The 24,965-nt window shown below is 35.1% G+C and overlaps 1 protein-coding gene and 1 long non-coding RNA gene across 3 annotated transcripts in view; one reads left to right on the forward strand and one right to left on the reverse strand.

Annotated features, from left to right (window-relative positions):
- Positions 1 to 1,779: 1,779 nt before the first annotated feature.
- On the reverse strand, positions 1,780 to 10,872 carry LOC141570068 (uncharacterized). Its single transcript, XR_012493881.1, has 2 exons — positions 9,401 to 10,872; positions 1,780 to 4,927 (listed from the first exon to the last, which is right to left on the reverse strand). It is a non-coding gene; the product is annotated as an uncharacterized LOC141570068 (long non-coding RNA).
- A 1,541-nt stretch (positions 10,873 to 12,413) lies between these two features.
- Positions 12,414 to 24,965, forward strand: part of DCN (decorin) — a 38,703-nt gene continuing 26,151 nt past the window's right edge. The window contains exons 1-2 of one of the 2 annotated variants that reach the window (XM_019742150.2): positions 12,414 to 12,770; positions 16,618 to 16,867. In XM_019742150.2, coding sequence (XP_019597709.1) covers positions 16,651 to 16,867 — 217 coding nt within the window. In that variant the 5' untranslated portion in view covers positions 12,414 to 12,770; positions 16,618 to 16,650. Of the gene's footprint in view, positions 12,771 to 15,716; positions 15,891 to 16,617; positions 16,868 to 24,965 lie in introns of those variants that run through there. The other variant, XM_019742151.2, reaches the window with a different exon arrangement.

Genomic DNA, 24,965 nt, shown 5'->3' on the forward strand with positions numbered 1-24,965 from the left:
AAGTTCTTGCTCTCATAGAGCTTTCCTTCTAGAGGATGGGGATTTATGGGCTCCTATATTGTGTTTTACTTTAAAGGACATATGAAATCATTTTGAGAGATATTAATTCATTTATTAATAAGATATGATGGTTTCTGAGGCTCTGTTGATGGATTATGATTCCTGGTGCTGTGGCAAACACATCGCATGTCTTTCCTTAAATGTTTTCAATTAGGAAAAAAAAAAAAAAATCCAATATTGCTAGATGTTCTGATTGTTCAAAAAATTAAATGAAGTAACATTGAATTGAAGATCATGTGGAAAGTTTATCCTCTTATCTATTATCTTTATGTAAATTTTGAAGGCTTTTAAGAAACAAATATCATAATAAGATTCTTAAAGTGTATATATATGGTGGCTTATTGGATCATGGTGGCTTATTGGATCATGGATTAGGGGAAGGCAACATTGGAGGCAAATTATAACAATAGTTTGTTTGCCACATTGTGAGGGAGAAGCTCAGTGAAGGGAGCACCAGTGAAGGTAAAGAAGAGATGTATCATATGAAGAATACTTAGACTGTTGATTATTTGGGTAGATGGTTTTGGCAATTCCTAAAATGGAAAATGTACAGAGAATGTTTATGTTGTTGAACAGTGATAAATTCAGTTTTCAACATGCTGAGATTGAGGTGTATATGGAATATCCTAGAGGGAATGTTCATTAGAAAGAAATAGAAAACTATAGGGCACAGGACAAATGTCAAGACTCCCTGGTGCATGGCCCAAATCCAGCCCACTTCCTGATTGAAAAAAAAAAAAAATGTTTTCTTGGCACACCATGATGACTACTTGTTCACATAATGTTTATGGCTGCTTTTGCTAAAAAATGCCAGAGTGAATAGTTACAATAGACATTTATGGACAACAAAGCAAAAATATTTAATACCTGGCCCTTTACAGCAAAAGTTTACTGATTCTTGCTGTAAAGTAAGAGATAGATGTGCAGTATAGCAAACCCACATCTCTCAAAAAAATGTGTGGGTTAAGCCCAGGCATTCATTTATTGAATCAATTAGAAAATACTACTTATTAAGAACTATTTATGTTCCAGGCATTGGATTAATAAACTATGTATGGAAATTCTTCAGTAAACATAATAATTCAGCAGTTATTTTTTTAAATATGCAGATATAATTGTGATAAAGGAAAGGACTTAATAATATTAATGACATTTTCTTTTCAAAATTTCACAAGGAAGAAAATCTTACCAAGGTAAATATGTGAATTTTGCCAGTATTGACAGTCTTCAAACAATTGTATTTAGGTTTATGGATATTTTCTGCTGGACTGTTAAGTGGTATTGACTTCTCTGCATTAATACAATTCCAGAAGTGTGAAAAAATGTCCAGACTGAAATCTGTGAAACTCCCAAAGAACTTCCAGCCTAAGCAGGCTATTGGTGAAATAGTTTGAAGAGAAGGCTCTTCTTGGCATACCTAAAACTCCAATAGAATAGATGCATTTATTCCATGCATTTATTCATTCATTCACATATCAATTTATTTAGTTAATCTTTTTGAAGTATCTATTATTTACCAAGTACTGTTTTGGCTTCAAAATATAAAAATGGAAGAGAAATAAAAACTTTCTTAGACAAACAAAAACTGAAGGAATTCATTGCCAGCATACCTGTATACAAAATATGTTAAAAGATTTCTTTAAGCAGAAGAAAAATGATATCAGCCACACAGTTGGATCTACCTAAAGAAAGAGCATCAGAGAAAAATAAGTAAATAAATGAAGATAAAATAAAATATTTTATTCTTATAATGTCATCAGGCAGAAAATCAGAATATATTTACAATCAGCATCAACTTGATGTAATTGATACTTATGGGTACTTCAACCAACAACAGCAGAGTACACATCCTTACCAAAATCACACTGAACAGTCACCAAGATTAACCACATTCTAGGACATAAAATACACCTAAACAAATTTAATAGAATAAAACCATACAGAGTATACTCTCAGACACAATGAAATTTAAATATAAATCAAACAGAAAGATAGCTGACAAATCCCTAAATATTTGAAATTAGACAATAAACGTCTAAGTAACTTTTGGATTAAAGAAGACAAATATTTGGGTCAAACAGAGAAATTTTTGGAATACTTTAAGTAAATAAAACTGAGAAGACAACTTAATCACAATTTGTGGAATGCAGTAAAAGCAGTGATAAGAGGGAATTTATGACATTCAGTGCCTATATTACAAAAGAAGAAAGATCTAAAATCAACAGCCTCCATATCATCTTAGGAAAATAAACAAAGTTAAAAATATTTTATCAATCTTATAACAAGTTTTTAAAATGACGTGATAGAGCTAATTTTTATATTCTTATAATTATTTTACTTTACAACTGTTTGTAAATACTCATATGAGAAGTTGTACTATAGTGTGTTATAAACTCAATGCTTGTATCATCCCAAAATTCATGTTTAAATCTAATCCTTAATGTGATGGTATTTAGAGGTGGGGCCACTGAAAGGTGATTAGGTCATGAGAGTGTGAGGCAAGGTAAGTAGCCTAAGAAATTGACCGCCTCCTCGATGATACAAAGTGACATGCCTCACTGGTCACACAAGTAACAAGTAACTATATCTGGCACATGCAGCTGGAGAAAAACAAGAACCAGTTTCATCCAACAAGGCTAATCCCTATGGCTGAGACCAGGTAGCTAATTTTAATGTTATTATCATCTCATTTACACTGTGGTTACTAGGACTCCCATATGCATCTGACGCCATGACAGTTCCGGAGGAGCCAAATAAGGAAGAAAGAGCCGGATGTATATAATCAGAGATGTCTGAGGTCAGGTTCACCAGAAGGTAGATCCTCTGATAAAGCTTTCTTCCAGTCCTAGGTGCCAGGGAAAATGCTGACAAGCCAGTCTGGAAATAGGATAATGCATTAAAATAAGGAATCTATTTAGGAAGATCTCATGCGAAATTAGAACATACATAAGACTTGGCCTAGACTCTGTTGCTCCAGGTAACATCACCCAAAAAGAGCATCGTGGGTAATCATCCCGGGATCCGTAGAGAATTGGTTTAACACATAGGCAATGCAATTAGTGCAGCCTTTAGGTTTCTGTTATTGGGAATCTCTGTGACATTTGGAAAAGAGGTTTGAATTACCTCACAAACATAGGAAACTGGGGATATGTTTCTGATCCCAACAAACTAAAGGGGCCTTATGTAGAAAGCCCCCAAATATCTGTATGCTTGACATCTACTGTGGGTTAATCATTACTAACATTAACTTAAATATGAAACATTAGAATTTGGTTTTAAGAGCATTGGGTTAGGGATTATTACATATTTTCCAAAAGGTAAAACCTCTACCACTGATAGTAGGCAACATGATTTTATGTAATCCAATGATGAATAGTTTTAATTCTAATAATTATACATTTATTTAAGCATATAACAGAAATACAGTTACCATACAATAATGTGGTTTTGCAGACTCTAATATTATTTAGATCAACGATTAATAATCATTAAGTAAAACAGAGAAGATAGAAAGTTATGATGTTGGAAATCAACTGAATTTTGAGGCTCACTGAGTGGCAAAAATGATGGTCATGATGGAAAAGGTGTGGTGTGGAAATGCCTTGAGGTATGGAAATGAAAGTGAAGAGGCACATACGGAAGTTTACACAGGTGAGGGTTTGCGATTCTATGTGTGGGTGCCTGAGAATCATTTTTGGTGCTTTGGAAAACAAATAGAGATGATGAAGTCTCAACTCTGGAACATGGCAGAGAAGCCGGAAGGACTGAGGTCTCAAAAATCACCACTCTGCAAGGATATTGAGTTCAAGTGGAACTTGGACTTGCTCCTTTGCCAAACCAAGAGACCTTTGCCAGTGAAGACAGATTCTTATAGGTGTTAAGAGGAATAACTGAAGGTTTGTGGAACCCTTAGTCCTACAAGGCTAATTACATTCAACAACAATTTACCTTGGCCCACTATGTGTCATGCCTATTTTAAGCACAAGAGATATGGTACTGAACAAAAGACACAGATATCCCTGCTCTGATGGCATTCATTCTGATATGAATATCCAGGATGCCTTAGCATAAATTAAGTTTGGAGTGAACTGAATTATGTTTTTTAAATTACGAATGAAAGTAAGTTCACGTCTCTGAACATAGCTTTTTTCTGGTACTGATCTCTTTTTCTAAAAATCTTTACCTGACACTCAAATTATTTCTATTGTTTTGGAATGAAACATTCAAGTGGTTCGTTTTTAATTTCAACATGCTCAATATTTTCAAAGAAAATTTAAAAGCACTTCACAGAAATATGTGCTATTTTTTCAGGAAGATATTGTCTTCAGTACTTTCATAAATAGTTACTTGCTGTAGGAAATATTTCTAGTAAGATCCAGATTAAAAGTTTATTTGACCTTGCCAAGTTAGTTTAAGTGTATGTTATAGTCACAAAGCATATCTTTATGTTCCTTCTTTCCCAGAACTGCTGTAAGACACAGATATTTTACTGATGTTCAGTTAGCAGTACTGAGCAGATCTAAAAACATACGCCTACTGATAAGGAGTCAGCACTGTTATTCCAAATGCATTAGCTGGTCTTTAAATTCTATCCTCAGTCTTCGTAAACAACATTTGGTGATAGTAAAGCTTCTTTGCTATATTACTTTCTACAGAAAGTCTGTACATTTTAATTGTGATGCTTTTATTTGCTATTGATCTTAATGAAGAATGCTAGGTGTCTTCAAATTACATCTTTGACGTAATTACAGCAAGTTCCCAGGTCCATCTATCACAGTTTATTGACTGAAGCCAAGTTATCCTCTCAGAAGAAACTGTCCACCTTCATTGCCTCTGATAGTTTCCTCCCATTCCACTTTTTCCACATCTAAAACAAAAATCAAACAAACAAAAAATACTTAGTCAAAACAACAGCAAAAAAACTTATTTTTTCGTCCTCAATTTAAAAAGTGTGTTTTATGGTTCCACTTAACATGTGGTATCTAGAATAGATAAATTCATGGAGACAGTAAAATAGCGGTTACTGGGGACTGAGGGGAGAAGGAAATGTGCAGTTATGGTTTAATGGGTACAGAGTTTTTGTTTGGGATGATGAAAAAGTTCTGGAAACAGATAGTAGTAATGATTGCACATTGTAAATGTACTTAATGCCACTAAATGGAACACTTAAAATGTAAAATGGGAAAATTTATGTTATGTATATTTTAACCACAATTTGTTTTAAAAAAACACCCTTAAAACCAGGAGATTTACAATGGCATCATTAAGTACTGATTAATGTAATGTTGATACCACCACGTTTTAATTGCCAGCTGACAACCGACAAGATTTGCAACTACATGAAATGGAAAACAAAAAATAATCTTCATGGTATTTCCCGTAATCTCTCAGCAGCTTTTACTACTAGGTGGTTTTACTCTCCACAGACAGGCACATAATGTTATCATTCAGAAGGTTAACAAATCACCTATTTCAGAGAGCTGTTTTGATAGCACAAACTTCTATGGTTCTTGGCTTATGGGAAGAATTAAATACTTTGTTTCGAGTTGGATTTTGTATTGTCTCAGACCATGAGTAATGCTAGGGAAGGTATTGAAACTGGCCTCCAAAATTGAAGATGTTTCATGAGAAGCCAACCTTTTGATGAAGAAAGCTCCAAGGAGATTTAAACCTGAAACACCAAATGTGATCATTCCTCAATTTTCTTTTCTTATCCCCATAGACTCATAATTATATAGTAAGCTCACATACTGATGATTCAATGCTTTTATAAATAATATGCTCAGACATCACTGCATAAAAAATGGGCACATAAATTATTTCTAAACAGTCATATTTCCTCAAGCATTTGAAGTGGATATATTAAAAATACAGGATCATTTCCAAATGTAAAAACACTCGTATGATTTAAATGAGAATGCGTGTTCCACTTTGTTCTCATGTTAATATATATCTATATCAAAAAATTCATCTCATGAGTTATTAAGGAAATACCTCAACAAGGCCTGTTAGAAAGGAGAGATTATTGTTATTGAAGGGACAACTTGAATCAAATCAAATAGTTCTCAAGGGGCAATAACTATCTCAGAAAAAGTTTTTAAACTAAGTCATTATTTTCCAGTTTAGGCATTAGAATAAAACTTTTCATCCATTTGCCTACTTAAATTCTGGGTGGCTATATTCTGTGGAGGAGCATTTGCTTTTCCTAGGATACAGGATAAGTGGAAAGGAGAATATTTACAGACCAAGTAGGTGCCATGCAGTAAATACACACTGCACAGACATGACCTGCAATTGAATGCTCCAAACTAAACAGGACATAACTTTCAGGCTAGAGTATGAATCAAAGGCAAGACAGAGAAGAAAACAATCTCTGAAAATCCTCCGTTCGTTCTGAAATTCTGTTACTTGACATGAATTTAACACAGCTTATCCTATGTGACAGGCTCTGTTCTATAACCTTTACAAATACAGACTCGTTTTATCTTCCTGTGTAATATCCATGGGGAAACTGCCTAAGGTCACAGACAGGTTTAGTGGCAGAGCTGAAAATCAAACCTGAGCAGTCTGGGCCCCAGGTCTCTGTGCCCAGCTATCACACTGTGCTACCTTTTTGAAAAGCGAGTGAAGAAAAGCGATCGCCTTCGTTTCAGGAAATTACAAGTACAGGGTCTCCTTTGCTCTCTACAGTTCAGGCATTGCACATTCATCTAGTCTATCTCTTGTGTTTGGCCACAGTTTTTTTTTTTTTTTTTTTTTAATGGTCTTCTTTGTTTGAAAAGGAAGTAGATAGCACTTCCAAAGGAGCTACTTTGGTGAATTTATGGTAGTAGGCCTTATTTCCAGCAGCCCTAGTCAACTAATAAGTAAACAGACAAGAGTGCAGCTAGGAGGTGGTCTTCAGGTAATGTCTGGCTTTTATCTCTCTCTTTTGTGGTTTCCACTCACTTTCAACATGTGCCTCTCCAAAGCTGGTCGCATCTGTACAATATCAGCATTTCTGCCATCACTGTGTGGGAAGCCTTCCTTAAAATAGTGTCCTTCCCACGGGAGAATTCACAGGGAAAGATTTTATGTTAATCCTTCCTTTTTTCCCCCCCTTTTTTTTTCATTCTATCACTCAAAGAGCATGATTTCTTAATAATTACTCATGTTACAGTCACTATCAAGACCACAAATTATTTTTGTACCCTAAAAAATGAACTCAGATGAAATGTTTCATTTTAGAATTTTTGCGTATATCCAGAGCTTTAGTTTGTCATTTTTGTTTGTTGCGCTTTTTCCATTTAAATAATGCTCTCCTTCGAGATAAAGATGGAAGCAAAGAAGTGAACAATTTCCCTACCATTGCTTACATAACAAAAGCAGCTGGTTGGAGTGGTAAAGGGAACAGAGTGTGGAAAACATGACTTCTTCAAGCATTAGCTTTGTTCTTTTAAAACTGATTCTGATAAGTGCTGAACTGATAGGGTTATCATGAGACTTACCTGAGATAATGCACCGAAGTGCCTGGTACGGAATAGGTTCTCCAAGCGTTTATCTTTACAACTGCATATTAACTACTGCATATTAAAAATAATATTATCTTTAATATATTGCATCAGCTTCCTGAGCAGCAGTCTTGTTTTTGCCATGCTCATTTTCTTGTTACGAAGATATTAATGCACCAAGATGAAAGGAATAACCTACTAATTAATGTTTCCTTGATTCTAGTTTCACTACCCTGCATAGACTAGCTAGATTTGATTTGCTAAAATAAAACTTTTATCATGTTATTACCTCATTCAATTCCCTTTGATAACATCCAGCTACTAGCACAGTAATTGGCACGATTTAATCACCAAATGAATGAATAAATGAAGTGCTCCGTAGGAGACTTTCAAATTCTTCCACAGTCAGACTCTACCCTCATTTCTTTCTTCATCCTCCTTTAGTTAGTACCGTAGGCGTGGAATTACACTAATGGTCTGACTTCATCATGTCAGACTCCATAGCAGTGTTGAATATTCAAGGATGAGTAAAGAAACCTTGGCTGCTGTATAGATGCACAGCATTTAGAGCTGCACCTGACAGAGCTCAGCCTTCTGTGAAAGAAAGCGTCCACTTAAGCTGCATTGATTTATTTATTGTCTCTTGCTTTCCCATTTCCAAGATATTGACAGAGTTGTTTCACCAGCCTAAAAAGCTGTCTTTTTCCTTTCCCATTTTTTTTATCCTTCAGGATTCAGCTCAGATGGTACCTTGTTCTCCGTTTACACTTACCTAACTACCCCTGTGTAAAGTGATCTCTCCTTAATCCCTTTTCTGACTTGCTAAGATGACTATTTTTAACTATATCCTACTTTACTTTGGCCAGGAATTATAATTACATAATGCATTATAAGTTGTCTGGTATGATAACTCTAAAATGTCTATGTATATATTGCTTATGCCCTATCTCCTTACGCAGTCAGTCCTTGGAAGTCATGCCTTTCACTTTATACTTTTGTTTTCTGGTATCTTCCACAGGGCCTAGTATTAACTTTTTCTCCCATAGTGGTTCCTCAGTTAATATTTGCTGATTGTTTGATAGGTTACCGGAAATTTCCTTGTATTTAACAGAGAGATATGTGCATTGTGCATGCTTCTTCATATTCAATAAGTGTTGGCCTGTTGTCCCAGTACAAATGAATTAATCAGTATCATAGAAAGAATAATAAAAATTCTGACTGCAATTGATAAAAGAGATGTTCTTGGATATTCAAGAAGAGTCAGAGAACTAAGGAACGGAATACTTCTTTGGGTTAAAGAGAGGTACATATCTCCATATCTTCATTCATAACTTACCCTGTCCTTATCTCTATTGTTATTTCTGTTTCATCGCTCAGAGTAGAAATTCTTCACTTTGGAGTCTCTGGACCCTTATGAAGTCCATGTATGGATTCCACCGGGATTTACTTGGAACCTGGTAAAATGTTATTCATGAAGAAAACCAGGTAATTTAACAAGTACAAAGTACAGGTTTAGGCCCCAGCTTATCGAACTCTAGAGTCCTTGTTTTTCCAATTACATCATGGTTTAGGTGGTCTGGCGCATTGCGCAGCAGAAAACACCTTGAGCCAGGAAACGGATGCAGTCTGGTTGTTGGACTGACCCATCCACAGTAGCCACCACAAGAGCAGCAGCAGCTGCAGTGACAGCAAGCGCTTATATATCATTTGAGATCAGTCAGGTGCAGCTCTAAATGTTTTATGCCGAAAACTTTTTAAACCTCACCACAAACCTATAAAGTAGGTAGTACAATGGTTATCCACATTTTATAGGTTAAAAACCTGATGAACAGAGAAGTTAAGTTACTTACACAAGGCACAAGGACACTGAACACAGTGGTGATGGGTCCGGGGAGTGGAGTCCTGTGGAGAAGACAGGTAATAATGGCCACCGTAACAGTTTTCTACTACCTCATTTTGTTTCAAGCCATCACCCATTCAAGGCTGACCCGAACTGCACCCCAGCCTTCGTTCTTGGCTAAAGGAGAAAAATCTGACTAGGGTGGCAACAGAAAGAGTCAGACAACCCATTGCAGCCCCTGACCTGATTGTGAAGAATCAGTCTAAGAATAATCTGGTCACACCAGGTTTGTGAAGATAATCACTTGCTTTTAGACCTGTTAGAAAATAAAAGGGTGTCAGGAGACCTTTCTAGGCTCTGGCATTCTTCACATCCTTAATACGCAGGTACAATTTAAATCACTTGTAGCTGATGTCAGTGAACAAGAGAGACTAGCCTTGAAATGAACTTTGACAGCATAGAGAATATAGTTACCCTGTTAACTAGTGGGTTGTCAGTAGAAATCACAGTTTAAGTGGTTTGAGCAGCAGATGTGGTATGTGCTCTGAATTTGAATATTTCAAATATCTATATAGCAGCCAAGGTTTCTGTGAACCCGACCCCCACACATTCCAAACCAGGATAAGTTTCAGTGGTCTCCATACAAGCACGGCTTTTAGCCTCAAAATTGTTCCATTTTCCATTAGATTGCAAGAGACCTGGATTCTGATGACAGCCCCATGGTTTCTTTGTGACTTAATTGTGTATGACTGTTGTGACTTAGTTTCTTCTATCTATAAGAGGGTGTGACAACATATGTAACAACATCTGATTAAAGGTACACATTTTAAAAAAAATGATGTTTGGTAAAATCCTTGAGGCTTTGGAGACGAGGTTCTCACTAAAATTTAAAAAACAGAAATGTCCATTTCTGCACAAATATAGAATTTAAAAAGAGTTATAACTGGGTCACAATTTTTAAAATAGTCTGCAAAGACATGTTATCCAAGAATTTTGATAGTTAAGTTTCTATGTCTTAAGAGTTTGATCTTTCTTAAAATGTAGTATAGTAATGGAAAATTAAATTAGGTGATAGCAGACCTCGGTATTACTTTCTGTTGTACTTCTTACCAGCTCTGTGCTCGTGGGCAGATCATTAGAGATCAGCTTTCTCATCTGTAAAATGCAGGTAGTAAATATGATTTCCCTTGCTCATTTAAAAAGAGCTCCTTTTACTGGGGCCGTGCTCTGAGTGAACATGCTGTATATATATTGCCTCATTTCATCTTCACTCCAACGTTACGAATTAGGCGATAATTTTTGTCTATTTTCCAGATATAGAAACTGAGCTCAGAAAGGTGAAGTAAGTTGTCTAAGTTGACACAGCTTACTATCAGAGGGAAGAGCCCAGATGTGAACCTTAACCATAATGGTTCTGCTTTATAAATTAAGATGATCTATGTATCATGTCTTCTCTCCTGTCCTACTTCTACTTTTTCTTGAATACCCTTATTTCTCTCTTTCCTTCCTCCCTGTCTCCCTCCCTCCCACCTTTCCTCCCTCCCTCTCTCTCTTCCTTCCTTCCTTTCTCTCTCCCTCCCTCTTTCAACATTTATTGCTGTTATTCATCAGATATATTTTAGTAGGATTGGGTTTTGACGAGGAGCAAACCAGGACAGGGCAAAATAGTCATCACTGTCTTTATGGAGTCATTCAGTGTTTCTTAAGGATTTACTATGTGCCACGATTGTGCTGGCTGCGGGGGCTCTACAATTATGAGGACGGTGTGGGATAAGAGCTGTACATAAATAACTACAATATGAACAAGTGGTTGCAGGTCTAAAGAAAGAGATAAATACCATACAAGTGGATATCAGAGGAAGAAATGAATTAGTCCACTGAAGGGGTTCATTTGCACCAATGTCCAGGGAAAATAATACCTGTCTTTTTCTAAACCATCAGAATGACTAGCTTTGTGGTTCTTAAATGTCAAGGAAAAGAGGAGTGGGATAAGGTGTTAAAATTAGGGAGTCGGGGCTTGGAAAATAAAGCAAAATATGATTTGATAACACAGTTCCCCCCTGTGTTACTCATTCAATAATTTAATTCCTTCAAGTTTCATCAAGGCAAAAGCATATTTACTGTAGAATTGTATACTTAGCTGGCTTGAGGAGGGCAGGGGGGAGGGTGGAGGATGGAGGCGTATCTTCTCAGGTTTCACAGATACTGATTTCAAGTTTCCACCTGGTAACAGCCTACAGGCCAGAGCATAAAGATACAAGTCAAAACAGACAGACACACACAGAAAAACCAAAAGCATCCAGCAAGGGAATTACAAAAACTGAAAAAAAAAAGAAGAAAAAAAAAGAAAAAGAAAAAAAAGCCTTCCAGTTGCTAAATAAATAACTTTTCTTATATTGCACTTTCTTTTTTCTATGTACTGAGATTTGGAATAAGCCATAGACTCTATTACGTCTTCAAATTGCTGGATTATATGAAAGTGTAGCCTATGAAAAACAAAAGTTTCCATATAGAGGCTGAATGAAATTGTGACCAACTTCTAGTATCTGTGTTGTATTAAAAAACAAAACAAAACAAAAAACCAAACACTGGTAGACAACAAGAAAGATTTTAAACTATGAGTAATGAAAGTAATAAATGACATGCTGTTCATATAACACCATGGCTTTCATCCAGGACACTTTAGAAATGCATTCAAAATATATAGAAAACCTACATAGCATAGTACTTGAATTTGTACCAACAGCCCAAGGCAAGTAAGAATCCAAATGAGTATTTTCACATAAGACTACTCATTTATTTTCAGAGACCATATTTAAAATAACTACAAGATTCATTTCATTCCATTTGCAAGATTTACACATCCAGAAAGCAAGAAAAACTGTCCTTTCGGAAGTATAATAAATGTTCCTTATAAACAAGACTAGAACGCCTGGGTAATGGAGTGGGGTTGGGGGTGGGGAAGCAAAGCCTTTAGTTAACAATGTTTTAGGGAAATGAATCGACACAATAAACCAAATTTCAAGTCAACTTGCTACAGCTAGCCTACATAAGCAGTTTAGAATCTTAAGCAGATGTAAAAGAAGTAAAGCAATTGGGGAGAAAAAAAGGCCGATAAAGTTTCTGGCTACAATACAAGAGACATATCATTACCATATGATCTAATGTGGGTGTCAGCCGGGTAGCGTTCATTGAGGGAAACCTTATTTTTTAACTGTGCTATGGAGTAGAAGCAGGAGGTTTTTAACCTAGTGACAGGCATAGAGCAGCACCTACCCCCTCCTCCTTTCCACACCTGCAAACTCTTTTGCTTGAGCGGAATATTTAGTGTAATTACATCTCAGCTTTGAGGGCTCCTGTGGCAATTCCCGGATTAAAAGGTATGGTTTTCAATAATTGTCCTGAACTCTGCTACAGACTAATAAAGCGTTGATCAAGTTAAGAAAAAGGAATTATTTGATGAGAAAAAGAAAAGAAAAAAATAATAATTGTGCTAAACTTTTAGTAACGTTTATGCAGCATTAAAAAAAAAAGTATTGCTTGACAACAGAAGTTAAATATTTTGTAAAATGGTTAAATGCATTGTTTTAGTTCTTTCTCTCTGTTCTTGCAAGAAAAGGTATTTATTAAAAAATCTGTAACCAAAACACCAGGACTATCTATATTGATGTATTTTGTATTCGTACTAATGAAATGTTTAGCTTTTTAGAAAGTATTTATTATAGAAAAGTATTCTAGACTAGTATGCTGTTTGTAGTTGGATTATATAATTAAGGATATATTTTCCTCCTGAATTCTTGTATATTTTAAGAATTTTTAAAATCCAGAGAAGTGAACTCTAGTCATTAGTTGTCAAAGTCTGATATACATTTCTACAACCTAGAAAATAACAGAAATTGTCACCAGAGAGGTGAAAATAAACACTGAAAACATTTATGCTGATTATTAAAGACCTAACTAAAATAATCTGACAACTCCATAATTCCTTAAATGTAAAGAAGAGACCCTACCAATATTTTCAATGCAAATAAAATTTGATTATAAGATACATTCATTATGAAATGAAGGTATAGGTTATTTTTCTTTCTAATTTCAAGACAGGGTGAAATGATGACCACTGGTTAAGTGGCCTCCTGGTGATGCAAATACCTGTGGTTTTTTTCTTCCAATTGTTGTTTTGACCAGAAAAAGAACCAAATGCCTCCTATAGTGTCTTTATTTATGCATACATGTGTTTTTATTGTTTCTTTTAAAATTATTTCTATTATTATTGAGGTTTTTAATTTGCTTAGTGCTGGGGGATTTTAATTTTGCTCTGCATTTATAGCTTCACTTAGCTCCTGAGGGTTAAATTTTGACTTTGAAAGTCACTCCAAAGGCATAAATGACATCATGTAATGTTGATCTGAGTGATATAGTTAATTTAATGGGCTGAGTAATTTAAGGAACCAGAGATTGTTATTTTTGTTAAAACACATAAATGATGACAAGGAGCTTTAGTGAACTCACATTATTCTTAGCAATTAGCATTTAGGAAAACAGTCATACGTTTTGAGAGTGCTTAAAACAGTTTAATGAAATTTTAAAAGTGTATCATCTCAATAATTGTGTCCTGGTTTCTATGTGGGCAACTGCTGTTTTCTGTTATTTTTTTTTTCTGATTTCTTAAAGAAGGAAGGGAATGATTAAAGAAATCATTAGTATCTACTGTCCACATTGAAGATGCTGAGTCTTCAAGCATCATGACACTAATTTAAAAGAAGTTATTCGTGGAGGGATTTGTATAAAGTTCCTGGACATGTTATTATTCCCCAGGACACTCAGAGTTAAAATGCACACACACACACACACACACACACACACACACACATGCATAGAACTAATGGCAGCTATAAGTTGCCTGTTTGCATTCAGCCTCAACCAAAGAGAATTCTGTGTAGAGAATTTGCACCATTTTAACAAGAGTAAACAAATACAAACGATAATACTCCCTTGAGCTAATGCTCAACATTTTCTTTTGTGGGTTAGTGAAACAACCAGGCACTTTCTGCTCTGGAGGAAAGATCAAAAAGTGACATCTGTATTAATTCTAGCTGCAATTTATTAAATCTGCAATTACTTTGCTTCATTTTTTTTCTTCTAAAATTGTGAGACATTAAATATGCAAGGCTAGCAAACTTGTGGTAAACCATAAACTATGCATTTTAATGTGAAACAGACAGAAAACCCCTCCCTTAAATCCAGTTCAAGGGAACACAGCCAAGACAATAGGGTCTCGGTGAAAAAGTCATGTAGTAACTGAGTGGGAATAGGCTCCTAGGGAAAAGCTGATACTGAACTTAAAGGGGCAGTGTGAACAATAACCTTCATAGTATTTTTAAATGGAAAGCCACAAGATCATAGAGTATATGTACTGCCTTTGACATACTTCAGTAAGAAATATAAACTAAGAACAAAAGTATAAGAAATTGAAAAATATTTGTTTCCTCTCTAGTGGATCTAGGCAAAAATTTCCAGACGACACCTTAGGGTTAGGGCATACAGATTTCTTTTCCCCTACATATGTGCAGTTAGATAGTGATGCCAAATAGTTTTTTAATTCTAGTTATGAATGTGCAGTTTTAATTTGGGTTCTTATAGTTGTACAATTCAAAGTGGAGATGATGAGACTAAAGATAATATCTACAATATGTTTTGGGAATACTTAGAACAGTGTGAATGAAGTTTTAAAATATATCAACTCAAAAATAGCTTGCTTTCTACATGATCAACTACATTTGGTTATTGAGATTTATTAAGATTTAATTAGTCAGTTTTCTTTAGTTCACTTCAGCAAACTAAACAATCAGCTCAACAACAGATGTATATATCTATAAGTGCTTATTGAATGAATGGATATTGCATGGACTTATGGAAACTACTTTTTTGTTGTTTTTCATAATAGTCCTATACATAAAACCAAATAATACATGTCATATAAAAATCAGTTAGGATTTTCCATATGTGTTTATTGGTGTATTAAAAATGATCAGTTTGGGAAACTAGCCAATAGAATTATTTTAAAAATTGAATCTTTTTTTACCAAGTTGAGGTTTTCAATTCAACATCTTTCTTATGCTAGAAATTTGATATTGAAAAACGATAATTTTGTGTTTGAAAAATCAGACTGGTCACTAAGAACATATTGAATAACTTGAGCTAATAAATTGATGGTCAGTTGAGTCACTTATGTGCAAAATATTGTGCAAGGCCCGGGTACAAAACAAAGAATAATAAGACACGCCCTGAAGGAGTACATCTTCTAGTGGAGGTGGGGGGGGGGGGGCAGACCAAGCACGCAAAACAAATTACAATATAATGTGATAAGTTCTTTAAAAGAGGTAAGAGCAACGTGCTTTGTGAGTCCAGAAGAGGGAGAAAGCAGCATCCTGCCTGGATAACCCAGGCAGTACACGGAGGAAGCGCATTATCTCATTTAATCTTTGCAACACTCTCACAAGGTTGGTATTTTAAATGGTAATTAGCTTTGAGTGTCGGGTTGAGGTGGGAACTGGGAGTGGAGAGAAACTGGAGAGAACTGTGGCTAGAGTATCAGCTGGTACCAAATTATGAATGGTCTTACATGCACTGTAGGAGATGTGGACCTAATTGGCAAGTCATGGAAGTCAAACAAGGGTTTGCAGTAGAGGATTAATACAATGAAGTTTAATTTTTAGAAGGTGACTTGGGCAGCAGACTGGAAGGTGGCCTGGCATAGAGAGAATATTCAAGTCAGAGACCAGTTGGAAACTCTTACCATGAGAAGGGCCTGGGCCAAGATAAATGCAGTAGGATGGACAGATGAGGTTAGCTTCACACGTATTTCTGAAGCAGGACTTCGATATCTCTCATGTGTATGGACAAAAAACTTCATTTGACTGTGGCATGGCTTGTGTTGAGTAAGCATTGAAAATTTCAACAAGATTTATCCATAACAATTTTGCAAATAATGTGAATATACAGAATGTTATCTTAATTCAGACCCAAAATTCAAAACAAGCAGATTTAAATAATTTTCAAATTTTTCTTCATCATTAATCGTGCAGATTAGTCGACAATGTACCATATTGCCTTTTAGTTACATTTCTAATGTTCTGCTTCCTAACAATAAATAAAATATTTTTTATATACTTTTCTCTATGCTCACTCTACTGTGGGGTGTTACAAAACCTTTTGTTTGTTTCCTAGGTTCCTTGGTTGTGACAATACATGAGATAAGTCATGAAAGGAACGATCATCTTCCTCCTGCTTGCTCAAGTGTCCTGGGCTGGACCGTTTCAACAGAAAGGCTTATTTGACTTTATGCTAGAAGATGAGGCTTCTGGGATAAGCCCGGAAGAGCACTTTCCTATTTTTCACGACGAATTACAGCCTATGGGACCAGTGTGTCCCTTCCGCTGTCAATGCCATCTTCGAGTTGTCCAGTGTTCTGATTTGGGTGAGTGGGGTGCAGGCTCTTTTTACCTACCTTGTTTGTTTCATTCCTGGCAATGGCTTCCCTGAGAGTTCAGCATTTCCAGGTTAAATCTCTGCAATTCCAAATGTGAGGGACAGTGCCACCTAATGTGGAGTAAAGGAAGCAAAGGAGAATAAAAAGAAGTAGCTTCGTGGTTAGGAGACATTTTTTCTTTCTTTTTAAAGTCACGGCTCCATCAGTTTGCAATCTGGGATAAGTCACTTAAAAAAAAAAAAGTCTTTTTGGGTCTCATGGTCCCCATTCTATAAAATAAAATTGTGGACAAGACAATGTCTTATGTGCTGTGATTCCAGAGTGATGGTTTATTTTAATTTGATGATTTGTTTTCATGAAATCTTAGATATTAAGAAAACCTGGGCAATCTCTCTACTTTTGGCTTAGCCCAGATAAGAGTTTGAACATTACTAAATTATAAAGTATGCAGAGTTATCAGAAGCAAAACAAGTAAACTTTGAGAACAAAAAATTATCTTTCCAGTACCAAAATACTTCCTTAATCTCTGGGGCTTAGTCTTGCTTTTACTGTTGGTATTTTGTAATCGAGTTGTTTATATTCTTTAGAAAGTTTCAGAGTAAATCTTTATAACTAAAGCATGGGATAAATATCAAATATAATCACAGAGCATATATATTTAGCCTAATACTGTAAATACAGTTTGACTTATCATCTTTCAAGAAAAATTTGGCCTGGAATTTCCAAGAGCAATATACTCAGAAGATAAATCTGAGTCCCAGAAGATGGGACAGAAGGGAATGAATTTAGTTTACATGTCAGCTGATTCATGGTCCTCTTTTCTTTTGGTACGTTTTCTTATTGGAAAGAAAAAAGAAAAAAATCCTCAGAATGATTCTACCATAGTGCATTTCCTTGTGGAAGAAACCCCATAGCATAGTGGGGCACTTTTTCAGAAGCCCTATATTTTTTCAAAACATGCTTTCTAATAGGATTTTGCAGGAAAAAAATGCCACTAATTTGTACAGTTGGAATAAACTATATACAGGGACTCGGGAAAACATAAAACTTGTTAAAGAATAACATCAGAAAAACACACACTTTGGGATAGCTTCGTCAATACTGACATATTGAATAGACATTTGAAACCCAAATAAGTGTATGGAAAGGCTATAAAAAGACAATCGGATAATTCCCATAGATTCATTCATTCATTCATTCATTCATTCATTCATTCAGCAAATATATTGAGAAACTACAATGGGTCAGATCTGTTCTAGGCCCTGGGGGCAAAGGGATGAGAAAGACTGATATGGTCCCTGATTTTGTGAGTGATATTGTACTGGTGGTGGTGATTATTATTATTATTTTTTTTGAATGGTGTATTTGCTACGGGAGAGATTAGAATGCCATCAAATTCAATAGAACTTTTATAAGCATCTAAAGGTTACCTGAATTATTGGTTTAGGCAGAAAACAATGAGGTTGAAAATATCTTAACAAAGGAATCACCATTTGATGGATGTACTAGTGGTAAACTTTTTCTGAAGGTACTTAAATGGCTGAGTTTCCATGAAATGTGATACAAGTTAAATCTCACTTTGCCTCTGAACAAGATTTCATGATTACACCCACCACATATTAGCCACAATGAAAGGTTGATGTTTTTAAGGAAAGAAGACTTGTCCAGTCACTTCACTGAAGTTTTATTTTTCCATGAATATGGTTTTACTTTGCTTGCATGATAAATGGTCCATAAAGCTTGACTCTGATAAAAAGCGTTGGACAGTTTTCCAGTTGTCTATCATAAAGAAGCCTAGCCTATTGCTCAAAACTAAACAGAGAAGTGTAGTGTTAAGAAAGAAACATCAAGTTCATTGACCTGGGTGTCTCATAGTTTTGTCGTTCTTGTTTTTACTTTTTTTTGTTTGTTTGTTTATTTTGTGTTGATTTTAGATGAGAATGTTTTTTATGAGGTCTTATTTCTAGGAGCCCAGAGTGTACATCATTCTTTTATTACACATAGGCTTACCGACTCGTATATAAAAAAGAAGTAGCTAAAATTGCAGTGATGATTTGTTTTGGAGAACCATGTTTAAGTCAGATAACTGAGTTCCAATGAGCAAGGGCTCATCCAAGTTACTTTTAGTTTTTATCAATTCATAGATACATGTTTAAATATACTATCAAAAATTTTGGTCAGATATTTCTAAAACAGAAAATGCATTCCTTAAAAGGAAGAGCAATCCACTTGCCCATAAAGAAAGTACTCTGGCCACATTTTAGCTACTTACTCCTGCTTACTTTATGGTTTTGGCAAGCTTTTCAGAGCCTTGACATCTTTATCTGCAGAAAAATCACAATCAGTCTTAGAGATCTTTTTATATGTGTGAGGTACCTGACTCATAGTAGAGGTTCAAAATATTTTTTTTTCTAGATGATGATTATATGGAGTAAAGAGGAAAGAAAATTAGAAAAAAACGCAAGGAAAAATAAATGGACAACCTCATTCATAGTAAAGGCAATGCCGTTTATTTTACATTTAGCTTTACATTCTCTAGTGATCTGAACATGAAGCTTGTGTTATTATAATAAAGAAAAAATGCAGTGCTTGTTGGGATAAGAAATGTGAATGCTTATCTGTATGAAAGGCTAATGTTTTCTTAAGGATTGTCCTTGCCAGAGCTTTTAATTAGCAGGGAGGAGCCCCAGTATGAAAGGACCAAATCCTTTGTCACCATATTATCTAAACAATGTTTAATATCAACAAACATTTTTTTATTAAAATAGTTGACTTTTTGCCACTAAGATTTCTGACAAAGTTAAACAACATCAATTTTTTAAATAGTTCTTTCAAAGCTAAGAAGTAAAAACCATGAAATTAGAACTCAGTAATGATTCCATGGGAAAACTTGAGACCTTCAGGAAGATACATTGACTGTTTTAGTTGCTAGTTCTAATTTAGCAGAATAGTATTTATTACATTATGTTTTTCTAGAGCAGGAGGGATTGAGAAAGTAAACACACATCTTAATCTATCCAAGGAAGTAATGAATTCTCCATAGGTACTGGCCAAATTAGTTTGGCTAAAATTGTTGCCATTTAGCTTATGATTTGAACCAGAATTTTATGAGGCCCACATCGTCTTTCTTTATCTGTCCTCTCAAGACATAAAATAATTCACTCCTAATTATAGCATTTATAAAAAGTAACAATATAAAAATAAATGTAGGAATAGCAAATTCAGAAATCTGTGGGATACCTTAAAATAATAAACTCACAATGCAACTCATTCTTGTCAGATCTTTTAAAAATGTCCTCATATTGATCCTGTGACTGGATGCTCTGTTTTATGTACTGTGTATCTTGAGGGAAGACAGTTATTCTTACTTGTGTGCTTTTCGGATCAACCACTCACCTTTGGATCAATTGTCAACAAATAGCGTTATTTGGTACTGACTTGTGTCTTATTGCTAAAAGGCAGGTAAGCCCTGAGGGATGAAATAAGCATAAACATTGTTTTATGATTATTCATCCAAATTAAAGTAATAATTATTGATATATTTCTCATAAACAAGTTTCAAAAGAATTGAAAATACCTTTTAAAATTGTTTAATAATGGAAATAACTTAAGTTATGCAGTTCAACACCTCTGACCTTAAGTCGTACTTTCCTAGTTAATACCTGTAACTTTCAAAATCTGTTTCCTCATTTCATAAATGGGAATATATCCTCATATATTTTTAAAATGTTTTTAGGAATATTTATCATATTTACTGTCACATTCAGTTTATTATTTCAGACAAAGTTGGCTAATACCAAGAAGCTATTTCTGTTAAGTTCTTTTATTTTTCTTTGTAATTGAGAATCTCTAATAAGTATATGTCTGGTCTGGTTAGATACAAAGTAGCATCTTCTCCCTGCCCCCCACCCCACCCTAAAGACGGCCACATCACCTCCAAATGTAAATAGACAAGACTTAGAAAATTGTACAATTATTAAGCAATTCAGTGTTCTCCAAACACCATTCATTTGGAAAACAAAATGGGTTTGGAGTAGAGAATGATGAAGCACTCAGCTATTTTATAATCATAAATGATTCGCATCCACTTACTTAGCCCTGTGGAGATGATACCAGAAGATGGAACATTATATTTTGTCATGCAGTACAAATGACTACTGGTTCCTAAAATGTACCTCATATGGCAAAGGATATTTTAATTAAAAAAAATAAACTCAGGAAAAATATACAATCCTTTAAATTGCATAGTTTCATTCTTTGCAATTGCTTTGCTTCAACTGGTAAAAATGTTAGTGGTCACCAATTGGGACAGACTGTGGTACAGCTTGTCTCTTGTCTGGGGAAACTGGTTTTCTAGAAGCAAACCTTGTATATGAGCTAATGAACTTTCAGCCTTCTTCCACGAAGTTAACCCAGAAGAATAAATTAGGGCTGCTTTGTAGAAGGGTAGAGAGAATGCTGGTCACTCAGTAGTTTTCATCATTTGTGCCTGGCTCTGTAGTAGCAGGGATGTGGGGCAACCCTCATTAGAAGTTAGGTGCACCATAAAGACATTTTTAAGATGTAGTATAAGAAAAATACTGTGCACAGAGCATGCCCAGTGGGTTGCCTAAGTTAATATTGGGTAGGAATGGAGTATCACAGATCTCAGAAGAAGCAAGACTAATGCTCAGGAGTGACCCAGATAACTAAGGCTCTTGACTCAAAGGGTTAAAGGTGGGCAGGGGGAAGAGAGAAGTCGGAGAAGGCCAAAAGAAGCTTCTGTCTTTTTGACCTGAGAACTGACACATCCCTGGTTTCCTTCCCAGTCCCAGGAGGGAAAAAGAGGCAGCTGTGTGGGATCAAGGCATTTGGTTAGACTTCAGCTGGGATGCATGCAATCTCCTTTGTAAGATCATCCCTGGCTCCAGAGGACTGGGTGGGAATAGGTTAGCCGGAATCTCAATTCCCTGGGTAAAAGAGGAAATGCAGGAGACTCTTTAATTTTAACTTTTCTCCTTCAAAAGAGTAGTAAGAAGAGTATAATTTCTTCAAAAATAGGGATAAAAAAGAATTAAACCAATTTGCAATCTAGTCTTAATAAAAGGAGGAAGCCCTGTAACAGCTACACTATAATACTCAAGATTCAATTAACTCTTGATTTAGATTGCAGATTGCTTTGAGGCAACTTCTGAGTTTGTCTACTTCTGTTTTCACTGTAATCTATATTTGCCTTGATTATTCTGTAACAATCAATGATATATGATAATAATCATTCAATATCTTTTAATTACCTATTTAAATATCAATTATGATAATTTATCTTTGTAGACCCTCTACTCAATAAAATGCCTTACACGCTATAGGTTCTCCAAAGAAAAGAAACTCTTGACAAAAGAATATATGCATGGCTTAGTGCATGGATGAGTGCATAATTCTACAATATTCTTGATTATATCAATCTGGAAACAGGAGGGAATACGTCCGACTGGGAATTAGGTTTCATGGAGCTGTGGTTCACCTTTTCTTATTCTCTTTGAGGATGACCGTAGAACCAGGAAGCTTAAACCTTCCTTGAGTCTAAAGTTTATTTGTAAAGGTGATTTAATTAAATGGGGAATCTTCTATTTCTCAAACCTGATCCAACCACCATTACAATCAAATTGTCTTTTTCTAGGAGAGAAAAGGGAAACAAATCAGAAAGTTTTTTTTGATGTGGCTGGGACTTCTACAGATTGTTTTGGTCATGTGCCCCAAACTGAAGTATATCAGCATTATCCTAACTATTGAATTGAAGATAGAAATATAAAAATATATTATTGCAAATCAATAAGAATATATCTTGGAGTTTGGACCGCTGCAGGGAAGGAAAAAAAAAAAAAAAAAAAAGCATGATGTTTTAGGACAGCTGGGCTTTGTCCAAATGATGTTTACCAGATTGTTGACACTGGTTAGCAGAACAATGCTATTCATCACTGGGACAACTAGGGGGAAAAAGTACAAGTTGTATTATCTTTTATTTCAGAAATAATTTTCTGCTAACCTCTTAAGTAGAGTTTTATACTTACTTTAATACATCACCCTATTTTTAAGAAGATAAAGTTCCATTTGCAGAATTTGGGGGAACGAATAAATAATTCAGACTAGCCTTAGAAATAACTGTTTTCATGGAAAATTGAGGATGATATTAAAGTACGCTCATTGAAACATAATTAAATTTAGGAAACCACTCTGTTCCTATTACCATTGCTGAATAAATATGACCTCAACACTTGTCAACTTAAAAACATAATTTTATTTTGCTCATGATTTGAGGTATAGGAAATCTGAGAAGGGCTCAGAAAGGTGGTTCTCACTTGGAGTCTCTCACTCATTTGCTGTCAGGTGGAGCTGTGGCCATAGCCATGGGGAAGCTAGCCTAAGCTAGACATCCCAGAAAGACAGCTCATTCTCAAGACTGGCAGTTGGTGCTGATGTCACCTGAGAGCTCTACTGCTCTGTCACTTGGAGTGCCTCAGGTGGCCTCTCCAGCATGGTGATCTCAGCCTAGACAGACTTCTTTCTTGCATTGCCTCTGGCTGCTCCCAGAGCAAGCATCCCAGTAGAATTAGGTTACAGCTGTACAATCTTTTCTAACCTACCCTCAAAAATTAAGCTGTGTCACTTCCCCCACATTTCATTATTTCATAGAGACATTATGAGGTCATGCCAGATTCAAGAGGAGGGGATTTTGACTCTATTTTTTGATGGGATTGAGACAAGTTTGTACTGAATCAGAGCATTTGAGGTGAGAGATATGATTAATGTTATGTTTGAAAAATGAAATTATCTACACACTCACTTGGATTTATATACATTTCTTAAGCAAAATATCAGTCTAATATAAATAAAGACTGATATTTATAGATTTGCAAAAGAGTGTCAGATTTGCTACTATTGAAATAGAGTTAAATTAACCATGTACAGCTTGTAGGGGATCTAATTATTTGTTGGCAACATGTGTTACTAAATTGAGGGGTTACCATCCCAAAATGGAGCTTGGTAGATAAGCTCTCCAAAGGCCCTTCCTAGGAACAATGATGAATCCAACAAGACCAGAAAATGATTAACAGAAAAAACACAAAGAAAACAAAAAAAAACAAAAAACAATCCAACAAAAGACAACAACAAAAAACACCCAAGATCAAGAGCTTTAGTTGAAAAATCTGTGTGTGATACACCTGCAAAAGAAATTTCAGCTTCCAGGATAATATGCATTATTATTATATTGTGCAGAAAAAGAAAAAAAAAAACAATCACTTGTTACAGACTTAGAGACTAATAATAAGCAAGATAATTGTTATCCTCATTGATAATAATTATAGATACAAATAATTGGGGCTCTGCTGTGCACTGTAGTAGGAGGTGCTTTTGTAAAATAACTTCTTGAATTCTCACAAAAATGCTGCCAAAGGTGCAGAAAAACTGAGCCATAGAGAGCTTAAGCATGTTGCTCAATGATGTTAAGGATCCAGAAATGAACCAAAATTAAATTTCAAGTAACAATCATATAAAAAGATGTTATGGAAACAATTTTAAAAACACAAAATCTACAACATAAGAGACAGTTGTGTACCCATCACCAAGTTTCAACTGATACCAGCTCATGCCAGTATTTTCCTATATATCCCACCCACTTTCGCCTTCCATAATATTTGGAAGCAAATTCCAGACATCATTTTATCCAACAACATATCAGTATATGTCTTTGAAAGATTAAAACTCATAAATACAACAATCATAATATCCAGATCACACCTAAAATTAAAAATAATTTCTTAATGTCATCTCATACTCATCAATGTACACATTTTCAAGCATCTCATACATACTATAAATGTTTTATTTTACATTTTATTTGTGTGAAGTATATGCAGTGCAATTATTTAAGTAGCTCTTATGTCTCTCTTAAACTAGAGTTTTACCAGCATTTCTTCATTTTCCATGCAATTTATTTGTTGAAGAAACTAGGATTTTGTCGAATACATTTTTTTAGTAGACTGTAACATGTTCCTTTGGCCTCTCTGTTTCTTGTAAATTGGGAGTTACATCTAGAGGCTTAATTAGA

This window comes from Rhinolophus sinicus, linkage group LG02 (assembly GCF_036562045.2).
Source record: "Rhinolophus sinicus isolate RSC01 linkage group LG02, ASM3656204v1, whole genome shotgun sequence".
Classification (NCBI taxonomy): domain Eukaryota; kingdom Metazoa; phylum Chordata; class Mammalia; order Chiroptera; family Rhinolophidae; genus Rhinolophus; species Rhinolophus sinicus.